At 39.0% G+C, this 18,566-nt stretch overlaps 2 protein-coding genes across 2 annotated transcripts; both read right to left on the reverse strand.

The window, feature by feature from the left end:
• Nucleotides 1–20: 20 nt before the first annotated feature.
• On the reverse strand, nucleotides 21–4,555 carry LOC116727720 (leucine-rich repeat-containing protein 17). The gene is made up of 2 exons (XM_032575328.1): nucleotides 3,229–4,555; nucleotides 21–1,769 (listed from the first exon to the last, which is right to left on the reverse strand). Exons 1-2 carry the CDS (start codon nucleotides 3,808–3,810, stop codon nucleotides 1,005–1,007), a joined length of 1,347 nt encoding a protein of 448 aa, XP_032431219.1. The 5' UTR covers nucleotides 3,811–4,555; the 3' UTR covers nucleotides 21–1,004.
• Nucleotides 4,556–5,286: 731 nt separating this feature from the next.
• Nucleotides 5,287–14,991, reverse strand: lsm12b (LSM12 homolog b). The gene is made up of 5 exons (XM_032574571.1): nucleotides 14,791–14,991; nucleotides 11,407–11,540; nucleotides 10,494–10,603; nucleotides 7,800–7,926; nucleotides 5,287–5,924 (listed from the first exon to the last, which is right to left on the reverse strand). Exons 1-5 carry the CDS (start codon nucleotides 14,915–14,917, stop codon nucleotides 5,832–5,834), a joined length of 591 nt encoding a protein of 196 aa, XP_032430462.1. The 5' UTR covers nucleotides 14,918–14,991; the 3' UTR covers nucleotides 5,287–5,831.
• Nucleotides 14,992–18,566: the final 3,575 nt, after the last annotated feature.

Genomic DNA, 18,566 nt, shown 5'->3' on the forward strand with positions numbered 1-18,566 from the left:
GGAAACAATTTTGTAGATTCTTTAATAAAAGGTGTTGGCTTTGAGTCCAATAGAAACTGAAGGATGGAAAAAGTTTCTCCCAACTTATGCATCAAGAAAACAATCCTACTGGTTGATGCAATAAACGGCAGGAAACAGTGGGATTTCTTGGTACTGATACTTTCAATAGAGAAAAATTTCCAGTTTCTCAGTATTTGACTTGCTGATGTCAGGCGGTTAGTCAAGCTGAAAATCAACCCAATTTCAGTTGTTAAGACTCAATTTTTTGTATTTTGTACTTTTTATGGTTTATGTTAGAAATAAATGCCACCTGACAAATTCCCTGCCTACATATATCTGGGACTGCTTGATAAGTTTGCTTATCCTACATACCCAAAGCAGAGCAAGTATTTGACACCATACTTTAGAACTGCAACAGTCTCTATTTTTGTGCTGTAATTATGCAATATTCTAGATGTGACACATAGAATAATGTATAATTACAGCAACACAAACCAAAGAGACTGCTGCAGATTTAAGGTATGACATCAGCTGGATTTATTCCAAAACTGCATTAAACACAAGATGAAAATTTTTCACTACTTGGGCGACTTCTGGAAATAAGTGGTTGCATTGGACTTTTTTAGAGTGGTATGAGAGCAAACCTTTTTGATTTTTATTCATTAAAAAATGGAAAACTATTGATTTCCTTCCATTCCACAGTAAAACACCACATTGGATTAGTCTAGCCAATAAAAAAAACCCAGTGGAATATGTTTACATTTATGCTGATGACATGATTCAATGTGAAAAACATTGAAGTTTCAATATTTTTGCAAGAAATTTATACATTGTGGAAAGCCTTGTGAAACTAATCAAAGGACAGAAAATAATGACAACATTTTGGATTGTTTTCCACTAACTAAATGAAAAAAAACACCCACTTGGTCTTTCTCCAGTGGCTGTTTCATGTAGCGTCCAGCAGTTGGCCATCTGTGTGTGTCAGAGCTCCATCCTTTAACCAGTCACTTGTCTGAAGACTCTGCATCACTCGCAGCTTGTTTGTTCTTGCGGTTGCGCTCAGCTTTGACCAGCGCACCGATCACTGCCAGCATCACGGTGATGGTGATGACCAGCACCGACGCTGTCTCCGCCATGCACAGCTGGCTGTCCATGGACGCGAGGGGGCTCCCAGCCTGCTGAGGAGGGGCGTGGCAGAGGATGGCCTTGTAGTCCTCTACATGGAGGTGTCGTACGTACTGGATCTTACCAAAGACACGCTGCAGGTCGCAGTCGCAGGTCCAGGGGTTGAGGGACATCTGCAGGTGGGTGCTGATGGTCTGCAGCTTCAGGAAGGTCTTGAACTTGATGTGCTGCAGCTGATTTCCGCGGAGGCCCAGCAGGGTCAGACCGCGGAGAGGGGCCAGAGCTTCGGCCTCGATCGCTGAGATGTTGTTGTGGCCGAGCAGGAGAACCTCCAGGCTCTGCTGGCGGCTCAGCAGCCCGTCTTTGAGCATGTTCAGCCTGTTTCCCTCCAAGTGCAGGAGGCGCAGTCGAGAGAGGCTGTGGAAAGCCCTGGTGTCTATCGTTCGGATGCGGTTGTAGCTCAGGTCCAGCTTCCTCAGGTTGTCACAGTTTCTCAGGGAGGAGGAGTCGACGTGCTGCATCAGGTTGTGGTCCAGCCGCAGCACCTGGAGGGAGGTCAGATGGAGAGTGAAGTCCTGAGGCAGCCAGCGCAGTCGGTTGAAGCTCAGGTCCAGCCTCTCCAGAAACTGCAGGGATGAAAGAGACTGAAACACAGACAGCCAGTGAGAAAGGGTCACTTTGAACTGGCAAGTACATTTTCTTCTTTTGTTTCTTTAGCATTTAAAGATTCAGAGTACAAGTCCATCATAGGTATAACATTCAAAAATGTAAACAGTTTTTAAACAAAAATGTAATGTCCTGGCCTAACGATTGTGGGTAAATGCTGTATCTAACCTTAATGAAGGATGGAAGGGTGGAAGGATGAAGTGTGGTAGAAAAGACTGTACAAGAAACAGGGTTGCTAACACCAACTGGAATCTTAATATGTGATGTTCTGTATGGTAACTATACAAAAACAAATTAGTTGAAGTTGGCAATAGTGACACCCTATAAACCAATCACAAAAATGCCACTTTGCATTGATGGAGTAATTTATGCACAAGGAATCCTGGCCAAAAACTGAGTGCATTTACTGTACAGTAGAGGGACATTCAATACACTTGAAGCTTTGAATAATATTTTTTGATCTCATGCAATAGTCAAATTTTCTGAGAAACATATTTTTTTTGTTTTGTTTTTTACATTTTTATTATCCCATCCACTCCGAGTCTAGCGAATCTAAATAACATAATATAGAGTTTCACAATTTTGAAGTAACTGGAATAATTTAATCATTCAATTATATTTTAAGTTAATAAGATATGTTAAATGTTGCAGATTAGAATGGAAACAATTAACTATGGAAAAAGTGAAGAAAAGCAGAATAGTTATCAAGCTCAATATTTCCAGAACATTTTAAATAATAATTCAGTCTGGAAAACAATTTGGAATTATTTGGAGAACTTTCTTCCATTTCCATTAAAAAAGGGGTAAATTACCATTTTAATGTGTTGCATACTTGTCTTATTTATAAAAATGAAAGCTGGGCAAAATAAATAAAGCAGACTATTCTAAAAATATTTTAACACAGATTAATACAGACAAGAACGTTGTTACTTTTCTGTGTAGCTCAGTTTGATTCAACGTGAAAGAAAAAAAAACATATAGGTATTTGGATGTCTCTTTCAAAAACAATAACTGTTTGGCAAATATTCAACACAAGTACATACAAAGCCCCAGTTTGAATTTGCATTCAGTCATTGACAATTCATCAACCGGGGTGACATATAAATCATTTCAGGGTGGATTAATAAAACATGTAACTTAAATAATTTTGAAAACGACTATTAGAAGCAGAAGTTCAGAATTTCCTACAAATGTTCTCTAATTCATAATTGGACAAATTATGAATTAGTCCAATTAATTGGACTAATTGTAGAGTAAGGAATCTCTACACTTAGAGATTCCTTACTCTAAGTGTAAGGAATCTCTCTAAAATGACCGTTTCATTTTCTGGAAGAATACCGTTTCACTTTTACGCAAAACTAAAAATTAAAACAGTAATTTAGAAACACATGTAGACTCAACCCCATTTTAAATAATAAAAAAAAAGATTTCCCATACCTGTGGATGCACAGCATGTATGCTGTTGTTGGATATCAGTAGGAACTTCAACGACCACAATCCCACGAACGAATCACTGCGCACCTCTCTCACCCTGTTCCCACTGAGATCCAGCAGCCAAGTGCCGCTGGAGACACCGGGGGGGACCTGGTCCAAGCCCTGAGACCTGCAGTCCACCAGGTCAGAGGACTCGTAGCAAAGGCAGGGGCTTGGACACTGCCTGAAGCCCGACATTATGCTCGGAAGCGGCAGCAGCAGAAGCAGAGGAATCAAGCAGAGCATCTTTGTGCGCTCAAAGTGAAGACTCTCCTGCTGAAAGCCATGGCAGACCCTTCTGTGCGCACACAGAGCGACACATCTGAAACACGGCGAATATGTTTTGCAAACTGCATAGAAATGTGTCATTTCAGCAAACTCCCGAGGCACACGCATGGAATATTCCCGATTAGACGGGATTATGGGCTTAAACTGATGATCACATAACCAAATCTGGGGAGAGAACCTGCAGTCCCTTTTGAACCCTTTCCCAAATGAAGGATTTACATCTGCTTCTCTATATGGATACATCGAGCGCAGTTGCATGATAGCAGTCGGTTTATCCTGTTTAGTTCTATGTTACATAACAACGAGTGGATTATCTATAGACCAGTCTATGCAGACAGACCGGACTGAATCTGAGCGTCTTTTGTAAATTCCGAACAGGCAGATTTCAACATTACATCACCCAGAAGTTACTTTATTGTAGTATTTTAGTTCAAATGTTACTTTTCTCTAATTACGGCTTACAGTTAAGGAAACTTAAAATTTTACTCTTCAGAATCACATTAGGCTACATCCAGAAACGATTTTCTATTTGCTGTACAAAATAAGCATCGCTTACATGTTCGGGGCTCCTTCTGCTCGAAGTACTGCATCAATGCAGCGTGTAACGGAGAAGATCAGCTTGTGGCTCTGACTGTCTCTCATCTTACTTTTCACAACACTCCATACATTTTCTGTAAGGTTTAGGTCAGTCCAGTTTGCTGACGAATCAATTCACAGCAACATCCTGATTGGCAGCCCTGGTACTTTAGGCTGTATTGGGCCTAGAATACTGTGGCACACAGCTGCCCTGACAAAACACAGAGGAGCAACAACAGCAGATGACACGTCCCCAAATCCTCACTGACTGTGGGAACTTTGATTCTCTAGCTCTCCAATCTTCCTCCAGAATCTGGGACCTTGATTTCAAACTGACATGCAAGATTCACTTTTATCTCAAAATAGAACTTTGGACGACAGAACAAACCAGTTCTTTTGGATCAGTTCATTCCGCTACTTTGCCAGAACCTTTTTGTGGCTTACACTATTATCAGTATTAATACAAATGATTACCTTGGCCATCATGTTCCGTTTTAAAAACCCTTAATGATCTTCTCTTAGTATTCTAATTTTCAGGCAAACAGAATTTTGGGTTCATTAGCCTAAAAGCCATAATCATCAAAACTAACACACTAGATATATATTCATTTTTGACCTGAATTAGACTTTTCTAAGTAATACTTGTGTTGACATGTACCTGTATCATTTCAAATATTTTCTGTTCAACGGTTTTTAACCATCATATCTAAATATTAAAAGCAATAGGTCGCAAAATATAAATCAATATTTGTGCAAAAAGCAAGTGTATCCAACTGACTAACAGTATCCTCACAACAAAAAAATAGAAAAAGTTCTTGTACACAACTTCAGATTATTAAACTCACCATAACTTTCTTTTAAGTGCTAACTCCAGAATTCACCAATAGAATCACTACAGGCTGATGAAATGCAAGTAATTTTGGTCGGGACGTTAAACTGCAAGTTGCATGTTAAAGGCATAACCTGAGCATCTGGGGAATAGTGAATTATGGTGATTATAAACATGTTCACCTAGAATTTCAGCCTGTATTCATGTCCTCTCAACCCTAATCCATATCTCACAGGTACTTCCATAATCTGAATCAATTCGCATCAACACATAACCCCCACACACACAATCTTTACAAACTGCTCAAAAAGTTGTTGAAAATTACAATATTACAGTCAGAATTTTTGTTACTTTTATTTTAGAAAATGTCCTTTAAAGTGTGGCATTTCAAGTCACATTTTGTTTTAAAATACAGAAAATACAGACAGTAGAACATGGATACAGAAAAAAAGGAAACAATGACAGAAAATAAAGCTAACAAGCCTTTCTGACTGCTCTAGTTTTCTCTTTGAAATGGAACTGAAGGCAAAAGGAGGAGGGCAGTAAAAGAAAAGGTTTTAGAGGACAAGAAGAGGAAGGGGGAATGGAGGAGGGAGGCAGGGCGGGGCAGGATGAGACAAGTTAGTTAAGGAAACTATGGTTTGCTTTATGGATCATGTTTAAATTATTCTTTATAAAGTCTAATTTAAGATTTAATCTTTCTTCTCTCTCTTTTGTTGTCTTTTTCATTTAATGGTATTTTGATCTTCAGGATCCAGGGCCCTCAGCGCTCCTCCTTGTGGTCTCGGACTGAGGACAAGGAATGCCGACTTTGTCTGGCAGTGGGAACAGAACCACCCGCGTCGCCTTCCCCCGGCCGGTCCGCACTGCCAACTCAAGAAGATAAAGTGGAGTCCTTCTGTGTTTGCTGTGCTTGTGAACGTTGCATGGACTTCTGACTTTCCACGTCTCTAAAATGTTTCTCAACCTGCAACAACAGTGAAAAAAAAAAAAAAGGAAGAAAAATAAAAAGAAAAAATGAAACATTTAGACTAATCTCCAACACTGCCAGGATAAAATATTCTCGATTTAAATGTGAGGGAACAGTTCGGTCAAGGAGATGCTTCAAGATTCGTTATTGTTTTGACTAAAACTACACAAAAAAAAGGTAAAAGTAAAATAATCTGCCAGTGTTAATAGTACTTTTAGAAAATAAATGTACTACGATCTATGAGAATAACCCAAAATGTCACAAGGTTGGAATAATATCAGGAGAAGGAAGCAAACAGTAAACCCAGTTAGCTTAGCACAACAGCTCTACAACGACAATAACTTTGCAAATGGATGCATTTCTAATACAGAAGGACTCGGCTCTCCCTGATCAGATTCCTATTCACTGCACGTTTTCCAGTCCCCAACTCCAAACATGTTGCATTGCAGTCAGACTGGTAGCTCAGCTCAGAGACTGTCTGCTTCATGAATGAATTTTAAAGCTGTTTTCTTCTGCACTCTGCCCTGTTGAGTGTGCAAAAAAAATGGGGACTAAAAACAGATTTAATCAGGGAACCATCTGTCAGTTACGCCACCACTGGGGTTTCTGAGAACACTGGCAATATTCTGCTTTCCGAAACAAAACAGGAGACTGCAGGAATACAGACAAACAAATCCCACACTTTTTTCCCTGAAGATCTCTTTGCATCAATGTGTAACTAAACTTTTAAATACAACTACCACAAAAAAAAAAAAACGGGCACTTAACCAGTGCGATACATGAATATACAAAAACTTATTTGTGCACATCTCCACTAACTGCTCAAGTAGTTAATAGAAAGCTGAAATAGAAAGACTTTAACTGTTAGATTATTTACAAAAACAAAAAATATATTAAATCAGTATGAGGCACCGATATTTAGGTCCAAGGAAAATGGATGGATGGTTACAATTTGATCTGTTTGTGAGATGGAAAACTGCCTCTCCTGTTTCTAGCATGGGCTGATGTACTAATATTTATCACCGTTAATATAGTTATTGGATTGAGGTTCAAATTAAACATCAATAAAATATGAGCTTCAGCTTCATGTACTCTTAGGTACCATAAAGTTTTTAGGTTAGGGAAGGAAATACATTACCAATACTGACCAATGTGTTTAATTGCCAACATTGATCAATATCTATTCAAAGCTTTAAGTGCATTTCAGACTCTACATGCCTCCGTATGTTAAAAAAAGACAAGCAGAGAAACTGACTGTTGACTTAACTCGCTGAACATCCAGTTAGTGGTCCTTCCAATCGGTGAAATGCTACCAAAGTGAGACCTACATCCTCTACGGAATATATCGAGAGACTCTGCTGTATAAATTATTATTTTTATTATTATTGCCGATACAGGATTCTAAATTTCAACTCGAGGCCATCTGTCCAACAGCTGGACCTTGGACCAAACTGGGTCATCAACAGAACAATGAGCCACAGCAGCAAATCTACAACAAAATGACTAAAAAAAAAAAGGAACTAAATGAAGTGTAGCAGTGGGACATTAGAAGAGCCATACAGAAATTAATCTCTGCAAACCTAAAACTGAAACAGTGTTGTGATGAGTGGGCTTACATTTTTCCACAGTGATGTGAAATTGATAGTCAGGCTGAACAAACTACACCAAGTTATTTGACTACTAAAGGTGGCTCTGCAAGCCACTAAATATGGAGTACTTTATCCTCACACATATAAATTTTCTCTACATTTTTTTTGAATAATAACTGTAGCATCAGCTGGGTTGTTCATAACCGCAGTAGCTGGTAAAAATCAAATCACTTTCATTACGTCCCGATTCGCAGCGTACTGCGTGGTTCCAAGTCATACTTACTATTTTGCGTACGTGACTTAAAGCGCTTCCCTCTTTGCCTCTGCAGTTCTCAACCTGATAAGGCGGCGAGATTACAACGTCGTCCATCACAATAATGTTCTTCTCCTGCCATTTACAGTCTTTGATGCTGCAAAGAAACATTATTATTTTTCACTGTCCATGTTTAAAAAAAAAAAAAGTAAAATTCACAATGAAATACAAGTAATTGCAACATGAATACAATGGTTACAATGATAGTTGACCCACTTCTTTTGCTTTTCCGTCAGCATGATGTTCCCACACCTTCCAGTGAGTTTTAGCAGCTCACTCAAGTGTGGGAATCAACAGCGGTGAAAGATTTTAGAAACACGCAAAGGGATTTCAAGAGCTTCAAGAACCACCTTGACTTATCCAGAACAGGGGCCACAGACATTACATTCGTGGAGTTAATCCCCTCCTGAACCACGGACAACATCAGAAGCATCTTAACCTGGCCTAACAAGACTCAGTCGTCTAAAATCATCTTTTTAGATGAAAATGGAGTTTGAATCTTATTTGAAAATTAGGGGCTTGGAGAAAGAGTGGAGAGGCTCTTATTTTAAGTTATTTGTTGTGGTCCTGAGTGAAGTCTCTACACTTTGTGATGATGGCTAGATAAATGAACGGAAATGAAAACTGAATTTCGGTTTGGGGAACTGCGTCATCTGATGCCATTGCACCACTGCATTTTGTCAAAATTCATAGTCAGTGCCACCATCGACAAGGAAGGTTGAGCAATCCAACTTTCTTTCTTCTGAAGACGAGCAGGGCTCGGCACCTGCCTGTCTTGCCATGCCAAAAGCAGCGAAACTTGATTAACCATGGCATCAAACTCAGCAATAAACCCATAGACACAGTGTTTCCCAACCCTGGTCCTCAAGGCCCTGCATGTTTTAGATGTTTCCCTGCTTTAATTCGACTCATTCAGCTGATTGCAGTTCAGCAAACACCTGTTAATTGAAGCAAGGAAACACCTAAAAGAAGAAGAAGAATTACTTTATTCATCCCAGCAGGGAAATTATTTCGCAGTTACAGCAAGAATTTTTTATACACAGATTAACACACACACGACGGGAGCTGCGTCTGCAGGCAGCCAGCTGAGCCGGCGCCATTTTTGAAGGAGAACATGCGGCAAAGGTCGTCGGGACCAGGAGTCGAACCCACGACGTCCGCGGGTCTAAGGCCTCCAAATGTGGGGCGTGCTGTGTTAGCACGCCCCATGCAGGGCAGTGTGCCTTGAGGACCAGGGTTGGGAAACAACCCTGAAAATCGAGACGATGAGACACCAGACCCAAAGATGAAGACAATCTGAAGGTCGCTATTAAAACCAACTGGGTTTCATGCAAAATGAGTCATAACCAAAGTGCTGGATGCATATATTGTAGGGTTGCCAGAATACTGACATGTCAAACTTGATACAGAAGTTTATTAAACAAGCAGCTCATAATAAAAAAGAAAAGAAGATCAAAGCAAATATTGGGGAACAAAAAACAAACCTACTACTACATCATCAGCCCCCCACATCCCTGTAAATTAAGATTAATTTACAGATCTGTCAGGAGAAAGAATTAAATACATTTGAAGGGAAATTAGGAATTTTTTAGACTGTTTTCACATGTCAAAAGCCAAGGTTTGGATCACAATATTTAGATCTTAAATGGTTTATATAATCCTGAGGAAATGCCAACCCAGTCCTGAACCTGTCCCTGTAAGGGTGGGCATTTATCATATAATTTATCATTTAGGGTGAGAAATTTCTTATAAGGATTTTGATTTATCCGTTCTCACCATAAATTTTAACTAATGCCATTTAAAAACGCCCTCAAAACTGTCCGTATTGTTGGGATTGTTAGTTTAATCTCCACTGTTTGATTAATGACAGCATTAATAAATATAAAATTTTAAAATATGATTAAATGTAGTTACTGTGTGTAGTTTTATGTGACTGGTCTCTTAAAGAAGCACATTACACTTTGGTAATTTTTTCAAGAGCAATATTTGTGCTTGAGGGGCTATGATTGCTGTGCCATGCAGTCACAGTCATACAGTTACCTAAAAAAAAAAATAAAAAAAATAGTAATAGTTCTTATTGTCGCTTATCGTTATCGCAACAGTACCACAAAATATCATGATAAAACTTTAAGTCCATATCGCCCACCCCTATGTACCTGGCACTTCACTTTTTATTAGCGGTTCCTGCTCTTCCTCCTGTCCCTCTTCATCCATCTTTCTCCTCCTCCTCACTCCAACTGGCATTATCCTGTCCCTCTTTTACAACTTCACAACCTCAGCTGACATGGTCCTTGTCTGTTGCTTTACGGCAACAATGATCAATTTTATAGAATTTTTGCCAAGAATTCACTGTTAGAACAGAAATACATTATAAAAAAGTGCTAAATACACAGGAAGTGAATTACTGACTATTTGCTTTTTAGTTGAGCTGGTTTAAAAAAAAAAAGAAGAAAAAAGGTATACGTTACTGAAAAAAACAGACAGATTGTCTGGTTTGTTTATTCAGATTTCTTATTTACTTTGAACACAGTCTTTCCATTAAAATGTCTTCTTTTGCAAGAAAAGGGCATCTTTTTCTGGTCAGCCAGTATGAACTGATTTTAATTGATAATCTGATCAGGTTACCAGGTTATCATTCACTGAGCAACAGCAGGAAGTCCTTACGTTTTGTGAATAGTCTGGAATAGCTGCTGGCCCTCCACAGAAACCCCAGCACTGATTGCATAGGCTTGGGACAGCTTGTCTTCCTTTTCTGTCCGTGCTCGATTGGCAAGCTGTAAAAAAAAGAAATACAGTGAGCTCTACTCAGAATCCGATATTTCTATTTCACCGTTTGTAGCTGAAGACTGAAGCAGGAACTGCGTGAAACAGTTAGGAAATGAAATTGTAACTGAAATGTTGCGAATAAAGAACCTTTAACATTGTTTTTTTCATATCCAAAGATTAATCTTTTGCTCATTTCAGCTAACCAGAAAAATTAGGAAACTACTCATCAAAATGAAGCAGCTTTATTCAAACCAAATTTGTACTTTTTGACTTCCAAAACTGTTGTTGCACTTTGTTTATGTTAAGCAAGCAGCATTTGCACTGGACTCTAAATAAAGCACATTTAAAACGGCTTTCGTCTTGTGAAACGATTCCATGTGTTTGAATGACCAAATGAGCAAAGCAGCTTTTCACACAGTGGTGTAAAAATTTATTATGATTGAAACAAATGTACTGAATTTATTTACTCGGCACCTGCAAACTACAGTTATTTGTGAGAAGGTGGTTAGAAAACAAGGTTGTTAAATGCTTACAAGAATCACCAAAATACAACAGTACTTTTAGAAGTCAGTGATGAGGTGATTCAGACAAGCTTTCTGTTTTTTAACCAACTAACAGATTTCTACCAGCAGATTTTAAATTAAAAACAGAAAGAAGATTAGTTTGGAAACTTCTGGTGATAAAACTGAACATGTTTCTGTGTACAAATCATTTCTAATGAGGATCCAAGTTCCTTTAAAAATCAGAAGAAACATTTAATAAATCCTACTGACAATCTAGGCATAAACCATTACCAATCTGATGGCCTTACCTTGCTAACATTCAGTGATGCTAGAGGAGGTGGAGTCTCAGTACGGTCATGTATTATGTCCACCTTAGATACATAGGCTAAGTTGATCAGGATTACGTCGTTGAGGTTCGGCTTACCACTGGAGGAAGCACATTCTTAAGGGGGAGACGGGTTAAGGCAGAATATTTCAAAGCAGGGACTTGGAAAAAAAATTACAACTCTCAGCTGAGCAACAAAGAACTTCAACACCATAGAGACAGAGAAGCTTGTGATGCAGAGCGCCGAGGCTAACACAGTGTCAGTGAAAGGTTGTGCCAGTTACAGCATGTGCCTACTAAAGGCATTATTCAGTTCAGGAAATGTTTTAAACATGATCTACAAGCAAACCTGAAACATGGTCAAAACTACAAACCAAACAAATAACGGATGATATTTTAATATTGGTGTGTCCAAAATGAAGTCTTTGGAGGGAAGTTTAGAAAGAACAGTTTAGAGTAGTGTTTCCCCAACACTGGTCCTCAAGGCACACTGCCCTGCATGTTTTAGGTATGTCCTTGCTTCAGTCCAACTGATTTCAATTGGTAACTGATTAGCAGGTGTTTGTTGAACTGCAATCAGTTGAATCAGACACATTAGGGGCTTGCACAAGCAGGGACCCCTCTACAACATGCAGGGCAGTGTGCCTTGAGGACCAGGGTTGGGAAACACTGGTTTAGAGCACTATATTTTGATTCTGGTGAGAGGAATTTAAACTCCACATGCTGGTAATATATTTAGTCTGTTTGAGTTGCCGCAATACCACAAAGAGTTGGGAACTTCATAAAGGCAGATGAAAATTTATATGCAGGGAATATTTGCATCCCCTGCATATAAATGTAGCTCCTTCATTTGAATCAGTTTGTGTCAACCACAGCTGATATATTAACATCAGCCTTAAGAAAAAGAAAGTCAAACTGAGAAGTCTGAGCAAGATCACAGAAGACAAACAGGCAGAATGTGTCAGACACTGACACAATCTCTCTGATATAGCTTATTGATAAAATGCATCTACAAGGTTCTTATTAATGTCAAAAAGAAAAAAAATCTCTGCACAGCTGAACAAAGCGTTCCTTTATGGAGCCACATAACACCCATTGAAGGGAATCAGGGCCCCAACAGTCATCAGAGCCCATCAGGATTCAACATGGTCCATAAATGGGCCCAGCTTGAATCTGTGTGGCTGCTGCATTCAGAAAACTTAGGCAATTCAGACATGGAAGTCTGGAAAAACTGCCTGTTCAAAGTAAAATGCATCACCAAGAAGTGTGTCATCCAACTGTGTGGTCCACATTTCCATGAAACAAATGATACGAAACATGACCTGTATCAGCACAAGATGGTTTTTAGAAGAACAAATTGGGGGCTTAAGATTTCTGCAGCACCTTCGACACACAGCACAGGCAGGGAGGAGGAGAGAGGACAGTACAAACACAGGAAGCATCAAAAACAATGGTGGATGCTCCTGGCTACTGCAGAAAAAACTTTCATGAGGATCAGCGACTGACAACCAGCAAAAATGCTAGCATTGTGGCATTAGCACAAATGAATAAAGTATGAAATAATTAGGATGTTTAATCAAAAAGTGCAATGTCTGTGAAGTGTTAAATTGGTGTTTAGCTAGCTCTGCTATTAAATCACAAATTAAATGTTCCTTCTAATTCTTTACAATGTAATATTTCTATATTGGCCACCTCTTAAAACATTCAATTGTGCTACATTTAAACTTTAAATTTAGAAAACTTTTTGATGAAAATACTATAACCTTTATGCCTTGTTAAAAGAAAATGGATCGATAAAACTACAATTACTGGTTCATCCAGCTATCGGTTGCATTTTCCTTATGTTTTAATTTCTTTTTATGAAGTCCCCACAACTCCCTGTGAGCTTCAGCTTCTTAGTGATAAAAATATATATGAACTCGGCATCAAGGGATTTGACAGTCTAATTGGCTAAATATATTATTGGCATGCAGAGATTGAAAGCAAGGCACAGTAAATAATATGGTGAAACAAATATGTCCTCCGAACAGGAATATTTAACACACTGATAAGGCAAAAACAATTGCAATTTAATGTACTGGGCATCTCTACAGCCAACCAAATATCTACTGCAACACTGCACACACTGATATATTAAGGATGAGAATCTATTTTAACATTTGTTACCATAAAAGTAAATAATTGAGACAAGAATCTGTCATCTTCAAATAATAAAGATAGACTAATAATGTTTGCAAAGCCCCAAAACTTGGGCCTGACTAGTTTTTCAGCTTTTCTATGAGCTCATTAATGTGCTTACATTTCCAAAAATATACGTCTTAATTCAGCTGGGTACAGCTAATATTTTTACTAACAAGATTCAAGCGATAGAAAATAAATAAACGGAAGAAATTGGACGGTATTTCCAACAGGAGCGAAGATGCAACTCAGCGTTTACTGGCAAACGCCCTCTGCTAAACTCATTCATTCATTGTCAGGCTGGACACGTTCACGTTAACCTCGTTAATAAGTTACGGTATTTAAAAACAATAACAACAACAACAAAAACACACATGTAAATGCATTTCAAAAGAATATGAATGAATCTCATGACTCATTCAGCAACTCTCATGCAAGACTCATGAGGGAATGAAGATAGGCAAGTTCACAGGCTAAGGTTCATGGTAGTGATTAGTTCAAGATGTTCCCACGATTAGTTGTAGCATAGTTCACCCAGAAACCCAAGATTGTGGTGACACCTCAAGACTAAAACTAAACCAATAGAGCCAAGAATCCCCAAAACCGCTATGGAGCTACAGGGCGGTTTGGGAGTATCTGGGTTTGACCGAAACTTAGCATGTTAGCCCAGTTAGCAGCAGCTTCCATGTAGCGTGGATGGAGGAAAGGACAGTGAAACTCATAAACGGACTCCTGAAAATGGCTGTTTGCATCCCCGACGATGGGAGTGGGTAACTGAGAGAAATAAACGCGTGGACACCTGTCAGAACAGGGTGTGCTGTGTGTCAGTTAGCCCGCTAACTAGCATCGGTTGAGAGCCATGATGCCTTACCAGGGTTCGCTGCCAGATAGTGATCCATGTTGAGGGCAGGCAATACAATGAGTGAATTCAAAACACATGCACGTCCGGGCAGGTTATTTAGCACAAAAAAACCAAAAATAACAACAATAGACTCGTTAGAAGATAACAAGAGAACAGGTGGGTAGTTTGTATAAAATAATCTAAAACGAACAAAGATGTGTAACTCAGCCAAGACCAATTACGCCTGCGCGGATCACTATTTGACATCTTTTCGGTTACCCTACAGGCCCTTGCAGCCAGGCAGGCCAGCCAACCAGCCGTCAGCGGCGCCGAACAAACAAAGGATACTCAAGGTTAACATCTTGGACTGGTAGTCAAACGCGACCACTTCTCCCTGTAGCTGTTGGCCCAAACAGGTGAGGCAAGAGACATGGCTCCCGACACTGAAATACTCCCCCGGTCCAGGAGCCGCCATCTTCTCCGCCAGGAAACCGGAGCGCTTGCTTTACGTAAGGCAACGTGATGTCGTAGGAGGACGAAATCTGGGCGTGTCGTCGTACGTCAGATTTACGGTCATGGAGGAGGTCGGGAGGGAGAGGAGAGGAGAGGGGGGTAAATATGATTGTTGGAGTTAAAGCAAAATATCTTTATCCAGCTTTTACAAACGAAAACGGTAGAAAAAAAAGAAACAGATTCCATACCCTTCCAATTTAAGCAGAAATAAAATATTTAGACTTGCAACATAACATTGTGCTTATTGAGCTGTTGAGACATGTGTGTCAAAAGTTAAGCTAAAACAGTGCAATAACAACGTTTCTGATATTTACTTAAAAAGTCATTTTGAAAAAGAACATGATTTAAAGCTTTCAAAAAGAAAAAAGATGACATGCACCAATCAGCAGTCATGTCAGTAACGCTACTGACCACTTTTTTCTTTTTCAGTAAAAAAGATCACTCTTTTTAGTAACGAGTGATCTAACGCGTTACTATTTCAAATCAGTAATCACATTAAAGTCACCCGCCCAAATCACTGTGCGTTACTATTTTCTTTTGTAATGTAATTTTATTTCCTGTGTTCTGACTATCTGAACACAGGAAATGTTCAGATAGTTTCCTATCTGAACATTTCAGATAGGAAATCTGAAATGTTTTCCTATCTGAAAAGGTAGCACGGATAATTCATCCGTCCTACCTTGTGGTAATGCGCATGCGCACATCGACGCTACGTCACATGGGCTCTTCGCACGTACGGCGTTAACGTCACATCCGCATGAGCAAATGTGGCTTTTTGTTCCCGCTTTGAGTTTCCACGACAGCTAGAAAAGACAAAGTCGCATTTCAGACGCAAATAAAGCAATACCTTGAGCATTTTTGTCTTCCTAATATAATGGGCTTTTAAGTTTTCATTAATTTCCAAGCGATCCTGAATTAATCTTAGCTTTAACTGGTCGCTACCAGTTAAAGCTGAGGCTCACTTCACTCCGGATCAGCTTCTTCAGCTTAAAGAAGAAGGTAAATAAAGGAGCCGTCCCGGTGTCATTTCCATGGAATCACTTCTGCATTTAGCCTGAAAGAGCAAGTGTATGGGAACGAGTGAGCAGACCAGAACCAGACAGCCGAGAAACTGATCCGCCTGTAAACACCATCCTATTTGAGCTCTTCACAAAAAGCATGCAAAGATAATAAAACGAAATAACACGGAGACCTTAAGGAACACGGACATATTTTTCTAAAAGCAACAACTTTGAATCTGAACAGTCAGCTGTACTCGAACTCTGATATCAATGCTGCCCTACTTTTAAGCTATGGGGTTTGTTGTGCTTCCTCATGCTTCGGAAGCAAAATGCCCAAACCGTAATCTCCCTGTTACTCGGTCTCTGTTTGACACTAATGACAATAAACACACATAATACACTTGAAAATAAGTACAAAATAAGGTAAAAACATTGTCCGTTAGAATGGATTAAAATGTTTAGATACTTAAATAGCACATTTTTATAAGAAAAATGTCTGAGAATATTGCCTACTAGCATAAGCTAAAGTTAATGTTAGCCACAACGTTTAAAGAAAGTAAAACTCACCTTCGTATTTGTGAATGTATAACGAGGCGTACATATTAAAACCTCTCCTCAGCTTACTTATTAGAGCTTCGGATCGATGTACATCATTAATTGTTACCTTGGTCAAGCCCTGCAAGCACCTAGTATAAAATGCCATTTTCAATAGACCGGAAATGACCGAGCCGCTTTTTCCCAAAAGCAGAAGCTGACTGCAAAGATCAATTTATCAGTCACTGGACTTTAAACCAGGGGTATCAAACTCCAGTCCTCAAGGGCCGCTGTCTTGCAGTTTTTAGATGTGCCACAGGTACAAAACACTGGAATGAAATTGCTTAATTACCTTCTTGTGTAGATAAGTTCTCCAGCGCCTTGCTAATGACCTACCTATTCTATTCAGGTGTGGTGAAGCAGAGGCACATTTTGAGGACTGGAGTTTGACTGATGTGCCATACATCCTACCTGAGCACTAGCACCGACAGACAGACATAGATATCTATCCGGACTATAGTAGGAAAGTCTGACTAGAAGCAGCTTTGCGCATGCGTGATTCATTTCCAACGTGGACACAGAATGTGGTTCAGTTCAGCTCAATTCAAATTTATTTAATAAAAGACAGCACATTGAATAATGCTACATGTGGGGGAACTGTTGTTTTGAACATAGATTTACTAGCCTATGCACAAAATTCATTTCTTGGTTGTACCTTAATTTAAAAACAGTAATATCAGAAGTTAAAAATTTCTGTCATATACACAGACACCTATCTTGAATTTCCTCGACTATACACAAGAAAAACATAAACATGTACAGCATATAAGAATGCATATCAGAGAAAGTTAATTCTCCATAACAATGTAGGTCAGTATAAATCAGTTTTCACGTATTTGATTTTGTTTTAGCCAATGTTTCATCTGGGAATCGAAAACTCTAAGATCAGTTTCCATTTTTATTCCTGAAGGTGGGGTCTCTGTGTGCAGGAGAGGTTTTCTGAATCAGGTTACTCTGGGACTGACCTCCTGTCTGAGCTCGGGGGAAGTGTGAGGGGCTCACGGTAGCGTGGGAATTCTGGCTATTTTTAGAGGACCGGCTCTTTTGGCTCGGATCACTAAAAACAGTCGGTTCTTTCGGCTCCAAAGCGGCTCTTCAGATTTTTTTTGTTCCTTAATTTATTATCCAACAGAAAAAATGTTGCAAAATTAATGAGAGCTCATAGTCGGAAATGACTATATTCAACAGAGTAAAGTGAAATGTGCATTTTGAGTTTTAAAATACCATACGAGTCTGTTATTTGGCTTTTGATGATTACATTTACAGATTTACCAGCGGGAAATTGATGGAACGGGAGCTTTTAATTCGGAAATCTTCCCATTTTGACTGAAACTTGTGTTTGTATTGACCCAGCAATCAAAAAACATGCTTCTTTTACATGGCAGTTTACTGCTCTAATGTAATGGGTTTTGAATGCTTTATTCTCAGAAAAACACACCAGCAATAAATCTCAGGCTCTGAAAGGAGTGAAGGGATTATTTAAATCCACAAGGGGGCGTCCTGAGCTGTCTTCCACTAAAGACTGAGCATGAAAGAGAATTAAACCCAACCATAGATATTGTTTTAGTATAATGTAGAAAACATATGACATTAGTTACACACAGGAAATCTACAGTTTAACACTATTTGTGGTTTATGATGGTATAAAAATATAATAAATAAGCTTTTTGCTTGCTTATATTTTGTATTGTTCAATGGACTGAGAGACTGCTACTTTTCCCCCTCCATGTATAGGAAGTACTGTTGCCATGACGCTATCCTGACATAATTCAGGATAACAGCCGACAGCTGACAGAAAGTTCTTAGGGGGTGTAGCCACACTGAGCTGTTGTCTTGCATGTTAATACACAATTTGATCACCATGTTGTTTTATGCAACCTCTGCAAATGATCAGTTCAGCTTTACTGAATTTTAAATTCAGTTGATTTTTTTTTTTTCAAAATACATTAGAGAAAATTAGAAAGTAGAAGAAAATTCTGTTTTTATTTAGCAATTTTACAACTTTCTTTAAGTAAA

Source organism: Xiphophorus hellerii, chromosome 10, assembly GCF_003331165.1.
Source record: "Xiphophorus hellerii strain 12219 chromosome 10, Xiphophorus_hellerii-4.1, whole genome shotgun sequence".
In the NCBI taxonomy this organism is placed as follows: domain Eukaryota; kingdom Metazoa; phylum Chordata; class Actinopteri; order Cyprinodontiformes; family Poeciliidae; genus Xiphophorus; species Xiphophorus hellerii.